General features: G+C 56.1%; 1 protein-coding gene across 2 annotated transcripts in view; it reads right to left on the bottom strand.

Moving 5' to 3' along the window:
• Positions 1 to 1,450: 1,450 nt before the first annotated feature.
• Positions 1,451 to 16,812, bottom strand: part of MTCH1 (mitochondrial carrier 1) — a 17,862-nt gene continuing 2,500 nt past the window's right edge. The window contains exons 2-12 of one of the 2 annotated variants that reach the window (XM_077754879.1): positions 15,172 to 15,256; positions 11,493 to 11,599; positions 10,707 to 10,784; positions 10,265 to 10,322; positions 9,874 to 9,925; positions 8,365 to 8,424; positions 5,701 to 5,845; positions 3,733 to 3,780; positions 3,465 to 3,532; positions 3,110 to 3,185; positions 1,451 to 2,259 (exon numbers count right to left, since the gene is read on the bottom strand). In XM_077754879.1, coding sequence (XP_077611005.1) covers positions 2,188 to 2,259; positions 3,110 to 3,185; positions 3,465 to 3,532; positions 3,733 to 3,780; positions 5,701 to 5,845; positions 8,365 to 8,424; positions 9,874 to 9,925; positions 10,265 to 10,322; positions 10,707 to 10,784; positions 11,493 to 11,599; positions 15,172 to 15,256 — 849 coding nt within the window. In that variant the 3' untranslated portion in view covers positions 1,451 to 2,187. The remainder of the gene's footprint in view (positions 2,260 to 3,109; positions 3,186 to 3,464; positions 3,533 to 3,732; positions 3,781 to 5,700; positions 5,846 to 8,364; positions 8,425 to 9,873; positions 9,926 to 10,264; positions 10,323 to 10,706; positions 10,785 to 11,492; positions 11,600 to 15,171; positions 15,257 to 16,812) is intronic. The other variant, XM_077754880.1, reaches the window with a different exon arrangement.

Genomic DNA, 16,812 nt, shown 5'->3' with positions numbered 1-16,812 from the left:
TTTAACATACCCAAACCCACATCCGAATACCGGCGTTAGAGGTAGAACCAGTACTTTGCTCAACTAAAAACGGAGACAGAGTGTCCCAGGTGGATTTTCTTGCTGTTTCTCTGTGTGGAAGATGGCGCAGGAAATGCAGTCCGGGCCCGGAAATTCCCAAGTCCCCGGGCTGCTCTCCTCAGTGTGACCCACCAAGCCCACCCACGGCCCACTCCAAATGTCTGAGGGTGACTGTCAGAGAGGGGGACTCTCCAGGGTCAGCTCAGCGCAGGCCCCAGAGATGCAAGTGCCCCTAAATCCGGGGGACCACAGGACGTAATCAATGCAAAAACAGGATTTGAGGGTGAAGCAACAGGCAGAAGAGTCACCCCTCACCAGCGGTCGGTGCCATGGCGGGGAAGCACACGGGGCTGGAGAGAGGTAACGGGCCACGAGGCAGACCAGCCTCTGAAGGGCCTTCCACCTCTAAAGAAAACGTGCCAGCAAGGCCTGGCCCACAGTGCTCTCCTTCCCTGCTGCTTTAGTGACCCGCCAGACATTTACGGGACACCCACACGGGCACGCTCCTGAATTCCTGGGGGACACGGATATACAGAGCAAACTGGCCTCAAGTCAAGTATTACGAGGCCCCTGGGGAAAATGGGTTTTGCAAAAGCATCCCAGGCGCTTGTGAAAGGCAGGACCACAGTCCCCAGATCCCGACTCTCTGAAGCCACTCCCCTAGATCAAGGGCAGAGAAACACTCGGGGAACTCAGCTGGACCGTGACTGGTATCCAAGCCCCATCAGATGGAAGCCCATGGCCCCCAGAGGCCAGCAGGCTCTGTTTGTGAAGCTTTGGGGGCTTATAAACCCCAGCGTTAGGCAGCAGCGAACCGAAGGGAGATGTGCCTTTGCCAGAGAAGACAGCTCAGTGCCTCAGCTGGGCCCATGTGCGCCCCTTCCGCTGTAACCACACCAAAGGACTTGGCAAAATCTGAGAGTGTCATCTGCAAACCGTGCTGAGGCGACAGGGGTTTGGGCGGAACATATTCTGAAGCTGGGAGGGCCTTTCCAGGGGCTGCCTTCCTGGAAATAGGCCCATGTCCTCCCCCCCAGGCTGGTTATCCCCCCAAGCCCTGGCCACTTCTCATCCCCAGGCTGAGCTGCCCCGGCCCCCTTCTCACACACACAGAGGACTGAGCGAGACTCCGCACACAGCTATTAAGTTCATAAAAATAACAGACTCTCAGGGGCACCTGGGTGGCTCTGTCAGGTAAGTGTCCGACTTCAGCTCCAGTCATGATTTCACAGATTGTGGGTTCGAGCCCCGCGTCGTGCTGGCAGCTAGCTCAGAGCCTGGAGCCTGTCTTCAGATTCTGTGTCTCCCTCTCTGTCCCTCCCCTGCTCACATTCTCTCTCTCTCTCTCAAAAATAAAGAAAAATTAAAAAGAACAGACTCTCCACAAAACTCCAAATCACCAACGATACATTTATTCGAGGGAGAAAAGGTCAAATCTTATCAGGAACTTTTAAACCAAATAGTATGAGAGACACTGACCTGCCTAACTTCTGGGTGCTCACAGCTGCGCAGGTAACCAGGTCCTGCCTGTGAGGCATCACCATTAAACCGACGAGCATTTGATGAGGGAGACACACTCCGAGCAGTCACATGATTTCCCATTCGGAAGGTGCCGCCTTCGTATCGGTAAAGTAGTGTTGAGAGACAGCGAAGGCAGACCTAGCTCTTCGCGCAGGCCTGCACGTGACGGTGGCCTCGTGAAAGCGGATCGTGCCCTATTTACAAAGCAGGAGAGCAAAGCTCCCGGCCGGGCCGCGGAATGAGGGCTGGGGCGGACGTGGGCATGAGCAGGGGGTGGGAGCTGAGCCCACGGGCCTTGTCCCGTCCTACCTGGGCCTCCACTAGCCATTCCCTGGCCCTCTGCACAAGGCAGACTTGGCGAGTCAGTGAAGGCAGGGGACTGTGCCCCAGCTCCCTGGGCCCACCCCACCTTCCCCAGGCCGAACAGGTAACCAAGCCACGGGGTGCAGCCTCACCCCCAAGCAAGCCCCACGTCTGGACAGACAGACACACTAGGTAAATATGGAACCCGAAGCCCGGCTGGCTGGAGCACATCTAGGTGTTGTAGGGGTGCACTCGTCCGACGGCGCCCAGGCTGACACAGCACGTGTTTGCGGGCGGTTCAGGCTACTCCAGGGCAAAGCACGATCCCGAGGACACCCGGCGGAAGAGCAAGCTGGAGCCACGGAAAAGCTGGCCCTGGATCGGAAGGGGCGGTCAGGTCAGTGAAAGGGGACACCCTGCCCCTGAGCAAGGCCAGCGGGACACAAGAGAGGGTCCAGCGGCTCCGAGACCCTGGGGTCAGGCAGGGGTGGAGGGCGTCAGCTTTCGATCCTAGAGGGCAAAGTCAGAGAATGCCCCATGCCGGGGCCCGAGGGAGCGGTCTGCTTCGCGTCACAGGGTGCCCTGTGTCGCTGGGGCTGCTCAGCAGGAACCCCCAGAGGNAGGCAAACCAAGGCTCGGGAAAGGCACGGGTGTGCCCTGGGCCCGGCACCGCGATCCTTGACCTCTGGGCCCAAAGGCTGCAGCCCAGCAAGAGGGTGCTTGGGCGGAGAACATGAAATCCCAAGACCGGCCCCCTCACCACGTGGCCCAGCGCACACCCTGGGGTCCCCTGGGCACCAGGGATGACCCCCCACAGGAAGGACGGGTCGGCCCCCGGGCCCAGCAGCTCCTTATCCGCAGTGCTCCTGGCCACTGAGACTTCAGCCGTGTCACTCAAGGACTAAGATGCCACCTACCCCAGGGCTCCCTCACAGTCCATGTAAGAGTCTTTAAGAGTCAAGGAAGGAAAAAAGCAGATGGGGTCTGACGTAAGATCTATAAGCAAATTCAGATCCAATGACCTCACATCTTTTCTAAAATAAAGAGAACGTTTAACGAAAACGCCTTAAGCCAAAGGGTCTGCATTCTCTCTATCCTCCCTCCTGACAACACTGGATCCCATGACCATCCCTTATCTTTCCATGCGACATGGGGTCCACAAAACCGTCTCACCTGACAGATGTGGGGGAACGGGGGGAGCCTCCTGTGTTAGGAGCTTGCCTACCTGCACACTCAGGTATTTCCAGCAGTGGATCCAAGATTTGAACACGGGGGAGTACGGGGGGAGCCCGGCCTGCAGCCTGCCCAGGAAGGAGAGCACGTCAGGCCCGCCGCACAGCGGCAGACGGGTCGGCCAAGGAGAAGGGCACTTCGGGGAATGGCCTGGAGCTGCCACCACCCCCATCCTGAATCACAGTCAGCCCAAAGCGGGGCAGTGGCTCCCAGAGGACGCCAGGGCACCTGGGACCCAGCCTACGCACAGACCAGGCGGGAGAAAGCAGAGCACTGGACACACTTAGCTGGACCACACCCCCCACCCCTGCCCTGGCAGGGTGCCTGGGGGAGGGGTGCACACATACCCACAGTTGTTCACAGCCATGAGGTCACCGACCAGCAGGAAGGGGTAGGTCAGCATGCTCACTGCAATCTGAGATCCGGGGACGTGTGAATGACCGGGACCCTCCAACCCCCCCAGCCCCTACCCTGGCTCAGGGACCCAAGACGCACTGTCCCCACACCCTACACCTAGACCTGCCTCCAGCCACCATTAGAGCTGGCCACCTAAGCCCCACCCAGGCCCACAGGACAGCGGAAAGGGCAGTTGGCTGAGCAGCTGCCTCGACTTACCCCCATCACAAATTTGGTATAGCTCCGGATGGCCAGGGCCTGGCTGAACTGGAGAGATGAGAAAGGGAGACCGGTTAGCTACAGGTCCCTCAGGATGAGACTTCAGATAAGCACCCCTGCCCCAGGCTGCCTGGGCTGCACATCCCCGCCCAACCTCACCCTGCACACTGGCCTCACACCCCCTCTGTGCTCGCTTCCTCGCACACTGCCACACACACCGTGTTCCCCTTGAGGGCCCGCCAGTGGCCTTGCAGTCAGAGCCAAGGGCAGCTCTGGGAGGCAGAAGCGGGGTAAGTGGACCGACAGGGCTTTGGAGACCCTGCTGGGGATGGTGAGGAGCACAGGTGCAGGCCACGTAAGGGGGAGGTGGGCTCTAAGAGTCTGGCCTGGGTCTGTCTTCATCAGTGTCCAGGGCTTGCCACACGAGACAGACACCCACCCAACCTCCCCAGACACAGCATCCTGGTCCTACAGCAAAAGGCGATGGGGAACTCTAAGCCTACTGCCACTCCCTTACCTTATCAAGCTCTTGTCCCTTTCGGAACCCCAACATCCGAATTCTTTGCCCAGGAGACGGCCCCTTACTAGGAAGGGTGACCCCCTATCCCTCAGCTTCCTGTGGTGTGGCCATCCCACCAGAGGACGCCCGGTAACCCGGGATGGAGGCTTGCTCAGCCCCCTGCCTCACCAGCAACCTCACCTTAGCCTTTAAGCTACACGCAGAAGAGCACTTGAAAAGTCATTTCCATAAAGCTGGCGGCCGTTGGTGCTGGTAAGTGCAGCAGCCCCCGGGTCACTCACCTACCCACCTAGACCGGGGGACACCCCTACCCCCACCAAGATGCCCCAGCGGCTCTGTCCAGCAGCAGCACCCCCATCCACAAGGGCCCAAGGAAGGGCAGGGCCCTGGGCATGTGCCACTCTAACTGCAGGTGAGAGCTGGTCTCAAGGTCAGTAAGACTCACCTACCCAAGGCCAGACCTGATTTCCCTCTGAGCAGAGGCTCTCAGCTGGGGGACAGGGGTGGGGTGGGGTGGGGTGGCATTCACCACACAGACACATGCGCAAACAGGCATATGCAAACCATGAAACTCCATCCCCACCGCAAGGTGATTCTGGCAGACAGTCCCCCAGCCCACCTGTCATCCTGAGGCTGGCAATCCCTGCTGCTGGCATGTCTGGCTACCTGCCCATCACTGCTCCCCAGCCCGGCCTGGTTCAGGTGGAACGAGTCAGCCCATCAGGCCCCCAGACACCTTTCTTAAACAAGCACCTTTTAGACGGACCAAACCCTCCTGCTCGACCTAGCTTGCTGAGGTCAGTGCCGACCAGGCTGTAGGGATCACTGCTGATAAGATCGTGGGGCGCGCCTGCGTGGTACACTTCTAAGCCGAACTAGAAAACCTCGAGGCGCAGGAAGGCACCCTCAGCCCAGCACGGGGAAAGACCTAGTTCTGGCCCTGCTGAGTCCCAGGCTGGGGAGAGCCTCTCAATCTCCGGGTCTCAACTTCTCTACCAGGAGAATGGGACATTCTACCTGCTCTGTTCCCTTCACAACTGGGATTAAATATCATAACGTTCACAAAAGGGTTTTGAAACACATACAATGTTAAGCAGAAGTTAAAGGGCTATTAGCCAGCCTGTGTTGTGATTTCCTGACTCCTAGCTGGGTCACTGCCTCGGAGGAGCTGGGGTCTGTTTTATTTCTAAAACCGCCTGAGGACATGCATTCCATGAACCCCTCTGGTCTGGCTGCGGATCCTGGATCTCCTCTCTGGAGCCCACTCTCCCCAGAGGCAAGGCTGACCCCAGGACAAAGGGGGGTGGGGGTGGGGGGCTCTTAGACCACTCCCTGGAGACCCCGTGACCCTCAGGACTTGGTGCCCAGATCCCCGAGCCCTCGAGCCTACCCCTGCCCCTGGGCATCGGCGGCCATGGAAAGATTGACAAGTCCTTACTCCAACCAACCTGGGAACCTGGATTCTGGCGGCTCCCCAGCCCCCCTGGGGTGTCACTCACGCTGTCGTCCACCAGGTAGGCGTTGATGAAGTGGGCCAGCAGGTTACAGCCCCACAAGAAAGCCACATCTCCCAGGAGGTGAGGGATTAAGCCGCTAAAAAACAAGGTGGGCAGACATGAGCAGGGGATGGAGGGGGATGTTTCCCAGGGGCTCCAGGCCCAGGAAGGAGGCAGAGATGTTCCAAGCTCAAAACTTCAGCATACCCGGAAGTAGAACCTCAGGACAACTGCCTGCAGGGGCTGCGCAGGCCAGGGGCTACCCACGCCAGGCAGGCGGGGTGCTTTCCTCCATGGGGGTGTCACCCGCCACATCCAAGGCCGATAAGCCACAAGTGGTTTTCAAACCACAGAGGCCAGGTCTCCAAATGTGAATGCTGCTGCTAAATCTGGGGTTTTCAAATGCAGCTTCTGAAACGGGGGCTACACACTGAGCCTTCTTCTCCTGGCCTCTTTACCTAATCAACGCTCACAAAGCACTCTGCTCGATGCAACTGCTGTCTTCACTTCTAGAATGTTCCACGGAAGACATTCCATACAAGCTTTTGCAAAGAGGGCTGACAGTTAAAGTGATGGCCTTTAGAATTAAACAGGTCTACAAATTGCTGTGGAAGGCCCCTAAAATACAGTGCAGAGGGCAAAAAGCCATATTGGGATCAATGAGTCCCATGTGCTATTTGTGGGTTGTTTTTTTTTAATGTTTGTTTATTTACCTTTGAGAGAGAGAGAGAGAGAGAGAGAGAGAGAGAGAGAATATACACGTGCAAACGTGAGCAGGAGAGAGGCAGAGAGAGAAGGAAGGAGAGAGAATCCCAAGCAGGCTCTGCAATATCAGTGCAGAACCCGATGTGGGGCTCGAACCCAAGCTTTTCAAGTATTTTGAAATTAGGTTTTTAAACATTCAAAAATCCCTGTCACCCTTCCCAAGGTAGTGATTCTCCTCCTGGAGATCTTTCCAAGTCGCTGAATATCTAAACATGCAGATGAACACATTAAAAAAAACACAAGGAAAAAAACCAAAAAAACAAAAAACGGGCACCTGGGTGGCTCATTCGGTCAAGTGTCGGACTTCGGCTCAGGTCATGATCTCACGGTTCGTGGGTTCCAGACCCACGTCGGGCTCTGTGCTGACAGCTCAAAGCCTGGAGCCTGCTTCGGATTCTGTGTCTCTCTCTCTGCCCCTCCCCTGAGCTCACTCTCTCTCTCTCAAAAATAAACATTTAAAAAATGTTTTTAACGTTTGAAAAAACATTCAAAAAGCTCAAAAGACTATCACGACACATCTATCTTATAAGGGACAGGAATAAAATGAAGCTTCAAGGACACCATCTCCAGTCCTGCTGCCCCCACCTGTGCTCAGACTAATCGTTCACATACGCTCTGGTGCCTTCTCAGTCCTGTGACACGTGCGTGCATCACCTGGTCTGCGAGTATGTGATGAACAAAAGAACCCAAAGAGTAAGCATGTGTGGTGTCCGAAGCCATTCACACGTCAGCAGAGGACCACACAGTGAGTGTGAAAACAGCCAGGGGGGCAGCCATGTCGTTCATCGTCTGATGTACCAATCACGTGATCAAATACTCATTCATGTATATTTATACACATACATATACACACACCTGTATGTGAATATAGGAGTGTGTGAGTGCATGTGTGTATGTGTGTGTGTGTATGTGTGTGTGTGTGTGTGTGTATGTGTGTGTGTAGATCAAGGTTTTTCAATCCTGGCACTATTGACATTTGGAGCTAGGTAATTGTTTTGGGGAGGCCAACTTCTGCATTGCAGGATATTTATTTTGGCAGCATCCTTGGCCTCTACCCACTAGATGCCAATTATGACAAGCAAAAGAGATCTCCAGACATGACCAATGTCCCCTGGAGGTGAAAAATCACCCCTGGTGAGAACCATTTATTACATATTACATAAGCGTGCGTGTGCACACGCACGCGCGCGCACACACACACACACACCCCTACATGGTCTCTTGGTTAAATGAGAGATCCTGAACAAAAACTCCTGACCAACTATGAAACCGCAATGAATTAACAGAGAATCCCATGCCTAGAATATTACGTATGTAATGGCATGAATGTCACTGCCAAGGCCTTAACAAGGCAAAATAAAAGACATATGTCAGGCTTGGCTCTTGGGTCTGCTTGTGGTTTATCCTGTCTGGAGACAGTCTTTCGGTTTTCCTCTTTTCTACGGGAAGGCGGATGTGAGACGCCGAGGAGGGCAGGGGTCTGTGGTCCTCGGGACATCACGTGCCCTGTCACTGGCTGCTCCACACACACAGGCCTGGCAGAACCGGGTTTCCCGACTTTTCAGGAGAAGCCAGAAGTACGGATTGTTACGCGAAATACCCTAGACAGAGGGCCCTGGCTCAAGACCAGCCCCGGCGCAGACAGACAGGGTCTGGCGCAGGGGCCCGTTGGTCCATCTCCCCAGGATGCGGGACACCCAGCACCATTTTCGAGTGAGCAGTGATCTGCAGAGGGTGGGACAGGGCCCAGTGGTTAGTCTGAGCCTGGCAGCTGTGGCTCCGGAGGTGGGGACCAATCTGTTAGTAGAGCCATGCCACATGGCCAGCGATGGGGCATAGAAACTCACGTACACAAAGAATCCCAGCAGCCCCTCCTCTTTGAAAATCTTCCCGATGGAGCTCAGCACGCCGCTGTGAAGAAGGCAAGACAGGGATATGAGGTCACCCAGTCACGGTGGAGAAGGCCACCCCCTGGTGTGGAGGAGAGCCCCCCATCCCTGCTCAGAGCCATCCAGTCCCAGCTGGGATGGGGAGATGAGATTCACTGTTATCAGGCAGCACCCAAGTGGAGAAGATTCAAGAGCTCTTGTCTAGGAGCGAGGGACACTGACACAGTTCACGGAGACGGGAGACCCCCTCACACCAGGACTACAGCCTAATGGTTGTCTACTACTGCTTTCTGTGGACCTGGAATTCAGGAATTAGCCTTCCGGTCTGGGCTCCTGCAAAGGTACCGGGAGCTTCTCCTGCCTGGCCCCAGCGCTTATCCTTCCGGCAGAGAAGACCACGTGCCCGACAGCGTGGGAGCAGGAGGGCTGGCGAGCAGGGAACCGCCTGCCCAGAGGGCAGAGAAGGAACCTGTAGCAAAAGGCCCTGGAGGCAGCAGGCCCCGATGCCGCCTGGGAAGAGGCACCTGGCCCTCGCCAGCAGGCGCTTGGAGATCAAAGGACAGGCTGGGGTCAGGAGTGAAACAAGAAGCAGGCTTAAGAGCCATCTCTGTGGCCCTACTAAGCCGAGGCCCTACAAAGCCTAGGTGGCAGGGGAAGTTTAAAAGAGAGATGATGGGGCCAAAGCCCTGGCCAGCGCTGCTCCCAAGGCCCGCAGGCCCCCTTCTCGGCCACTGGGCTCTGAGCCAGATCATCCCCTCCTGGTCCTGTCTACCAACCTCGCGCTTCTGTTTGGGAGAACGGGCCACTGTCCCATTCGTGAACCCGAGTGACCCGGGGCAGCGGCCCCGCAGGACCAATGCCAAAACCAACTGAAGCCAGAAAGTAAGAGTCTTGGGAAAGGAAACAGAGGCGTGTCCCCCTGCCACGTGCCTCTGGGATCTGCCTCCTGTCCTCCACGGAGTTGCCAGGGCACAGCCATCGCGGGGGAGAGCTCTGTCCACCGGCTGTGCCCCGCGGCACCCAGCTCACTGCGGGCCCGGCAGATGCTGGGGAGGTGATGTGGTGAACAAGCGATGAGACGGACCCCACCCACGGGGTGGACAGCCTCTTAGCAGAAGATGACACGGGCCACAAGTCCGTTCTGTGACAGCCGGAGGAATGGTGAGGGCAGAACTGGGGGGGTCCAGGCCGGAGCCCTAGCGCAGTCCCAGGCGGCACAGGGCAAGCCAGCTCCATTCCCCTCACCCCTCGGCAGGGCTGCCAGGATTATCCAGGGCGGCCCCGGACATAGGACGGAGAGAGGAGAGAGGAAACGCCCCTGGGATACCGACGGTGCTGCCCACTGCCACGTTCCTCTGCTAGTGCGTTAGAACCAGCGTAGAAAAGGGAGAGCAACTGGCCCCAGCACAGCCTGTCCTGGCAGACTGAATGGTGACAGGCCACTCCTGCCAGTCCTGGAAGAATTACCCACCTGTACTTGGCCTCCCGTCCCACAAACTGGACCATGCAGCGCATCGAGATGACTGAGGAAAAAGAAACACACACAGGTGACGTCGTGGCCAGAGCCCACAGGGCCCAGCTGCGGGGTGCCCCGTGCAGCGGCCACTGCCGGGGGCCCGGGTCTGAGCGCAGGAGGGGAAGAGGGCCTCTGGGGTTCCCGGCCGCACCCCAGGACCACAGCATCCCATTTCCTCTTGCCTGGGAAGGGTCCCTGCTCCCTCTGGGCAGGGCCCCCCTGCCCATCTCTCCTTAGCGCGGTCCTGGGGGAACCCCCCCACCCCACTACACTTCCCGGCTTCAGTCCACGAGGGCCTAGCCCACAGGTGAGGGGCAGTCTCCAAATGGGGGTGGGGGGGGCTCACCATGCAGGGGGTGGGCCAGCATGCGGGACACGCACTGCATCATCATCTCGTAGGAGGTCTGGAAGAGAGCGGAGGGCAGGCACTCGGTCTGCTCTCTCTCTGGAACTGGCACTCGAGGGGAACCACTCGCTCTTACAAGGGAGAAACTGGTATCCCACAGCCCCCGCTGGGGTCAGCCTACCTCGGACAGCCCCACCTGTCACCCACCCCCAACCCCCTCCACCTGAAGTGCCACTGGGTGGGTCTCAGGCCAGGCCCCGTGACGGCTGAGAGGCTTTCTGGGATTCCTGGCAGTGGCCATGCCGGGGCTCCTTCCGTGTCCCACCCTGCCCACGCACAGGTGAGGCGCCAACTCAGTCTCTTCAATGACCCACCCCACTCGGCGGTGAGAAACAACAGACTCTCCTCCGGGGCCCCTCCCTCTCCCACCCCAGATACCCACCTCCTTCACTACTTTCTTCAGGGAAGTCTTCATGTCGTCCTTGTTGGAAACCTGCTCGATCTCATCGGGAGGGAAAACCTGAGACACAGAAAACAAAGGGGCGGGACGCCTGGCTGGCTCGGTGGGTCAAGCAAGCATGCGACTCTTGATCTCGGGGTCGTGGGTTCTAGCCCACCTTGGGCAGAAAGCTAACTTAATTAAAAACAAAAACAGGGGCGCCTGGGTGGCTTAGTCGGTTAAGCGTCTGACTTTCGCTTAGGTCATGATCTCGCGGTTCGTGGGTTCAAGCCCCGCGTCGGGCTCTGTGCTGACTGCCAGCTCAGAGCCTGGAGCCTGTTTCAGTCTGTGACTCCCTCTCTCTCTGACCCTCCCCTGCTCACGCTGTCTCTCTCTCTGCCCTAGAAATAAATAAAACATTAAAAATAAATAAATAAATAAAATAAATTAAAAAAAACAAAAACAAAAAAACAAACAGAGGGCCAAAAGCAAAGGACAGCTATGCCTCTTCAATGTAACTCTTAAGGGACAGGAAAGGCAGGACTCAGCTCCTACTGTGTTCCGGGCAGCTAGCTAGGTCCACCTCTGGTAACCCCAGGGCTGGAGCGTGGCGGGGGTGGGGGAGGGCACCCCTGCCTGGTGTCGCAGCTGTGGAAAGAGGGAGGATCGTGGGCGGGGAACGTTCCCAATCAAGGAGACACAGGCCCAGGGCGCATGGCTGCCTCTGGGGGCGGCAGGGAGCTTGGGGAGAGCCTCAGGCAAGCGCTCCCGGCTCCAGCCCAGGCTCACCTTCTTCATACTGCCCCGGGTCACAGTGGAGAGGGCGTTGGACATCAGCCGGGGGCTCAGGCCTCGGAACAGCCCTATCTTCCCATCCACCTGCACGATGTACTTGGCTACAAGAAAGCAGAGGGGGCAGTGTCACCCCCCCCTGGGCCCAGACAGACCCACTCCTGGTCACATTCACACCCAGACTGGATGCAGCCTGTAACTTCAGCACATGCCGACTTTGGTCACGGAAGGGGGCAGCTGCCCAAAACCCCAGAAGCAATCAAGCCCCAACCCCCAAGTCTTCTCTTGCCCATTTCTTTTCATAAAACCTTCAAAATATATTTTTGACAAACAGATGCACAAATTATTTTTTTTTTTAAGTTTGAAAACTTGACCTGGCCAACTCAGCTACAGTTTTCTGATCCAGCAACTTAACAGCTACCACCCGCAAACCAATTCTGTTGCTTATAAAAAAATGTTTTTCTTGGGGCGCCTGGCTGGCTCCGTAAAAAAAAGGAAAAAGGCAGAGTGCCCACAGGCAACGAAAGTTTGCAGCCTAAGGGAGAAACAGGGGGAAGGAAGAAATCCCAGAAAGGCTCAAGAGTGTCCCCTGAGCATATCATGGAGACAGCTACCCTTACCCTGTCACTGAGCTGGCCCTGGGCCCCACCTAGTCCCTGTTAACATTTATGAATCACAGCAANGGGGGGGGGGGGGGGGGGGGGGGGGGCGGACAACAGAACCAGTGAGCAAGTAAAGAAAAAACTTAAGCAGTCAGGGAAGGTAGACCCTACCTATATGAGTCAGTGTTTTTTCATTAGGATCCCTTAAAGGATACCTCCTTAATGTTTCATTATTATTTTTTAAGTATATGTATTTATTTTAAGAGAGAGAGAGTATGAGCAGGGGAAGGGCAGAGAGAGAGAGAGAGAGAGAGAGAGAGAGAGAGAGAGAGAATCCCAAGCAGGCTCTGCGCTGTCGGCATGGAGCCGGACACGGGGCTTAAACTCAAGAACTGCAAGATCATGACCTGAGCTGAAACCAAGAGCTAGAGCCAGAAAGATGCAGATCCTCCTGAGCCACCCAGGCGCAAGCTTTTATTTTTGTAAGTAATCTCTACACCCAATGTGGGGCTCAAACTTAACCCCAAGATCAAGAGGTGCATGCTCTACTGACTGAGCCAGCTAGGTGCTCCAATGGTTCATTATTTTAATGTCAACCTTTACACTACGATCATTTTTTTTAAACCTGCATACCTGGAAGCTAGCAGAACTCTCTCTTAGACACTGTGCTCCCCTTCCAGACCTGACTTCAGCTCCTTAGCACCACGCAGTGGCAGGAACCGGCAAATGTGCCTTTCTCTCACCGCAACATGTCTGCCGACCCAGCATTTCAATGTCACTGCTAGAACGGGGCTCACCCCCCTGGGGCCCCGGGAGCACCTGGTCCCTGCGTATCTGGCTTCCTGAGATGGGGGTGGGACTGGAAAGAGAGGAGTAGGAGGGGACAGGACATTGGGTGACATGGCAGGGCACCCTGCTTCACAGAGTGGAGGTTTATTTTGGGGGAGGGGAGCTCCAGCCAAGCAAGAGAGAGCCAGGTAGGAAAAAGTCTTAGAGGGATCATGAGCGAGTCACTTAACCTCTTTCTAGCTGATCTGCCTGCCAGTAAAAAAGGAGCAAGAACTCCATTTCTTGGAGCAGAGAAAGGCATGCAAAACCTCCTCCGGGGGCCTTCGTGGGTCCAGAGGGCCCCACAGCCGGCCAGGGGCTCCGTCATTCCGTGGTTTCTCTCCAGGAATTTCATTTTGTTACACCAAAGAATGTCAAGACAGCTGTGGTACTTTGCATCATGACATGGGGAGGAATAGATGCTGTCCAGACAGAATCTAGGCAGCTGGGCAGCTAAGCCCCCTCCCTGACGGGAGAGCAGGTAGGGTGTCAAAAGCCGCCAGATGGGCATCTGTTGACAACAGATAAAAGAAACATGTACCTACACGGAGTGAGCCAGGGCGCCTCAGAACTCTGCTCATCTCTGCAAGAGGCAAGATGTGGGTCAAGTCCCCTCTATCGTGAGTCCTTCCGGGAAGGACTGTGTGACACAGGCAGACACAGCCTGGGCCCTAACTTGGGGTCCCTCATTCGGCTAGAGCACACGTAGAGGCCACAGTGGAAGGTTCTCAGAGGCTTTTCTGTGCCTGTGTCAGTGCCTTCTCCCTCCCCTTCACTGACTGTTTTTAAATAAACAAACACGAACACACTTCCCCACAAAATGACATATTCTGCCTGGCCCTAGGCTACTCAACATCAGGGTGGCAAAAACGGAAGAGAAACAGGACATCGGATTCTGCCAAGAGTGTGTGAAATTTTTAAAAAGGTGACAGGAGGCAAAACCCCAGGTTATTAAACAGAAAGATTTTCAGGGGCGCCTGGGTGGCTCTGTCGCTGGTTGAGCAACTCAGGCTCAGGTCATAATCTCACGTTGAGTTTGAGCCCCACATTGGGCTCTCTGCTGTCAGTGCAGAGGCTGCTTTGGACCCTCAGCCCCTCCTCTTTCTCTGCCCCTCCCCGTTTGCACACGCATGCACACTCGAGCTCTCTCTTAAGAAAAAAGAATGGGAGGGGGTGCCTGGGTGTCTCAATTGGTTAAGTGTCCGACTTCGGCTCAGATCATGATCTCGCGGTCCATGAGTTTAAGCCCAGCGTCCGGTTGTGCTGGAAGCTCAGAGCCTGGAGCCTGCTTCAGATTCTGTGTCTTCCTCTCTCTCTGCCCCTCCCCTGCTCATACTCTGTCTCTCTCTGTCTCTCAAAAATAAGTAAACATTAAAAAGAAAAAGATTTTCAGAGAACATTCTGAAAACCAAACAAGAAAGAAGAGCAAAAATGGAGGAACCCTGAGGGGGTCAGCCCAGCTGGGAACACGGAGACCAAGGGCACATTTATAGAAGTTTGGTGAGGGCAGGCACTGGGAGAGACAGCAATGGTGGATTTGAAAGGCTTTGGCCAGCTGGTGCCCGGGGGCGAGCCATAGAGGCAGCCAGGTGGGCTGAGGCAGCATCGGACACGCTCCACTGTGGCAGGCTTCTGGTGGCGAGACCTCCCAGGTGACAGGGCCGCAGAGGGCTGGGGGGAAGGTGCCTGAAGGGCCTTGACCAAGAAGCAGACACAACTTTGCAGACAGATGCATGGGGCCAGGGCAGTGCAGCCATCTGCACGAGCTCGTGCAGCAGGTCAGGGCATGCCCGATGTCAAGTGCAACGCCGCATGCGCCAGCGACCGTGCCCACTGTGCAGAGATGCCAGAGTGGAGTCCACTGCCTGGGGGACATGGCGGAAAGAGGAGGAAGAGAGAAAAGAACCTAGCGAGCAGAAAAACTGGTACCAGGCCCAGATTGCTCAGAAAGCAAAAGGGAACCTCCCCAGGCCCCTGCACTCCCAGGCACCACTTGGGGCAGCAGGGATGACAGGGACCAGCGGCCCGGCCAGGCCCCTCCCACTGCCTGGGCTGACGGCAGCGGCTGGCAGAGGAACTGGCCCAAAGCTGCACTGTTAACCTGCTCCCGCCCCAGCAACCCTGCTGCCCCTGGCCGTGCTTTGAGCCCCTCCTGCCTGCCCGTTCTGACCCTGGGTGCCGGTGTCACGCTGCCCTGCGTGTTCTTTTTGGCCGGCGCGGACCCTCTGTCTGGGAAGCACACTCACCGTAGGTAAAGAAGCTGGGCAGGTAGAGGACCTTCCTCCCCAGCACATTGGTCCCGATGGTGGGGGGCATCGGTTCATGACCCACCTTCAGAATCAACAAATACAAAAGCAAGGTCAGATTCTACCGCCGATCCGGCTCACTGCTTCTCACACCCCAGGCCTCTGCCTCTTCTCCCACAAATTCCAGTGCTGCTCTTGCTGGATTTCCCCGGCAAAACATACCAGCAATATCATCAGAATCTAGAACCGTCAGCATCATGCAAGCCGCCAACGAATGGAAATGTCTAGTCCCAGATCCCTAACCCCTACCACAATCCAAGTCACCCTATCCTCCAACTTTCTCACCTTCCAATGCCAGACATTTCCAGGGCAGAACCCCCATTTTTATGTACTTCAAACCCTGCACTCACCTCAGTAACTGAATCTCAGTTACGTCCCATCTCTGGGCTGAAACTTCAGTCCAAGCTCAATCCCAAAGGTGCCACCACCAAAACGCATCACACCCACACCTCGGTCCCGAACTTCAGGACAGCTCAGCTCCACCCCAGGGTGCGCCCCACACTCAGGTTCCTTTCTGCACCCACTGCAGATGCCGACAGATCGGGCCCTCTTGCTCCCAGGCCGGGCAAACTGGCACCTCCACACCCGGTTGCCCCTCAAACAATTCCTCAGTTGTATTCTCATCCGGATCACTTTATATCCCTGTGACAGAAGGACTCCCTCATTTCTGTAGGGCTATCATAATTCTTGGTGTATAGATGCTGGTTATTGTGACAGTAGCCATTACACTCATGGAGAGGGAGGAGTGGGGTGAGGGAAGGACATAGCCACCCACACACCTTTGAGGAGGTGGGGTCTCTTCTGAGGGGTGAGGCCAAATGATGAGGATCTGAGAGTCACTCTTTGCTGCCAGGGAGGAAGCAAGGTGTCTGAGAGACCAGCACCTAAGTGGAGTGTGAGAAAGCCCCTTCCAGGACACAAGCCCCACCCCTCAAGGGAGGCCAGCCAAGCCCCTGGGCCACGGCAGCTCCTTTAGGTTGTGGAAGGGACCACAAATGACAGGGTTGGGAAGTTCTGCTTTAAAAACTAGACTAGGTATGCTTCAGGGCTTTCCTGGGCCAATTTCCTCTCTTCTTCGCCTTAGTGCAAGTGTGTTTCAAAGTTCTGGCTATCCCTTGTCGATGTGATTCTGAGCTACAGGATAGATTACTGACTGAACACCCTCCATAATGGCGACGGTCCTTCAAAAACAAATTCTAGCAGGGGTGGGGGTGGGGGGTGGGGGTGGAAGGAAGGGGGTGAGCCAGCTGACCCATGCAGTCGGCCCTCCCCTGCTAGACCTTTCTCCTTCTTGGATAAACGTTCGAAGCTTCTGACTTAAGTTTGGATTTTGTTCTCCTCTATAGGGCGGTATTCCCTTTACACCTTCAACGCCAAGTGTGAGCTACTCTTCTGTTGCTGTCTCCGTCTAGTCACAACTGGGGAGTCCTAGTAATTCCAACCACACCTTTAGGTCTACTGTGTCCCTTCGCCCGTCTGTTGAGTCTGTTTTTTGAACTTCCACCTGAGGCCATCAAAGGCACACGTCGCAGCCCTATTCCCCTCCTCCTCAAGTTTTCGTTATCTGTGCCCAAGTCTCCC

The sequence above is a fragment of the Crocuta crocuta genome, unplaced genomic scaffold (genome assembly GCF_008692635.1).
Source record: "Crocuta crocuta isolate KB4526 unplaced genomic scaffold, BGI_CrCroc_1.0 scaffold132, whole genome shotgun sequence".
NCBI classification, from domain to species: Eukaryota; Metazoa; Chordata; class Mammalia; order Carnivora; family Hyaenidae; genus Crocuta; species Crocuta crocuta.
The sequence above is the reverse complement of the archived record's forward strand: the minus strand, read 5'-3'. Positions and strand labels throughout refer to the sequence as shown.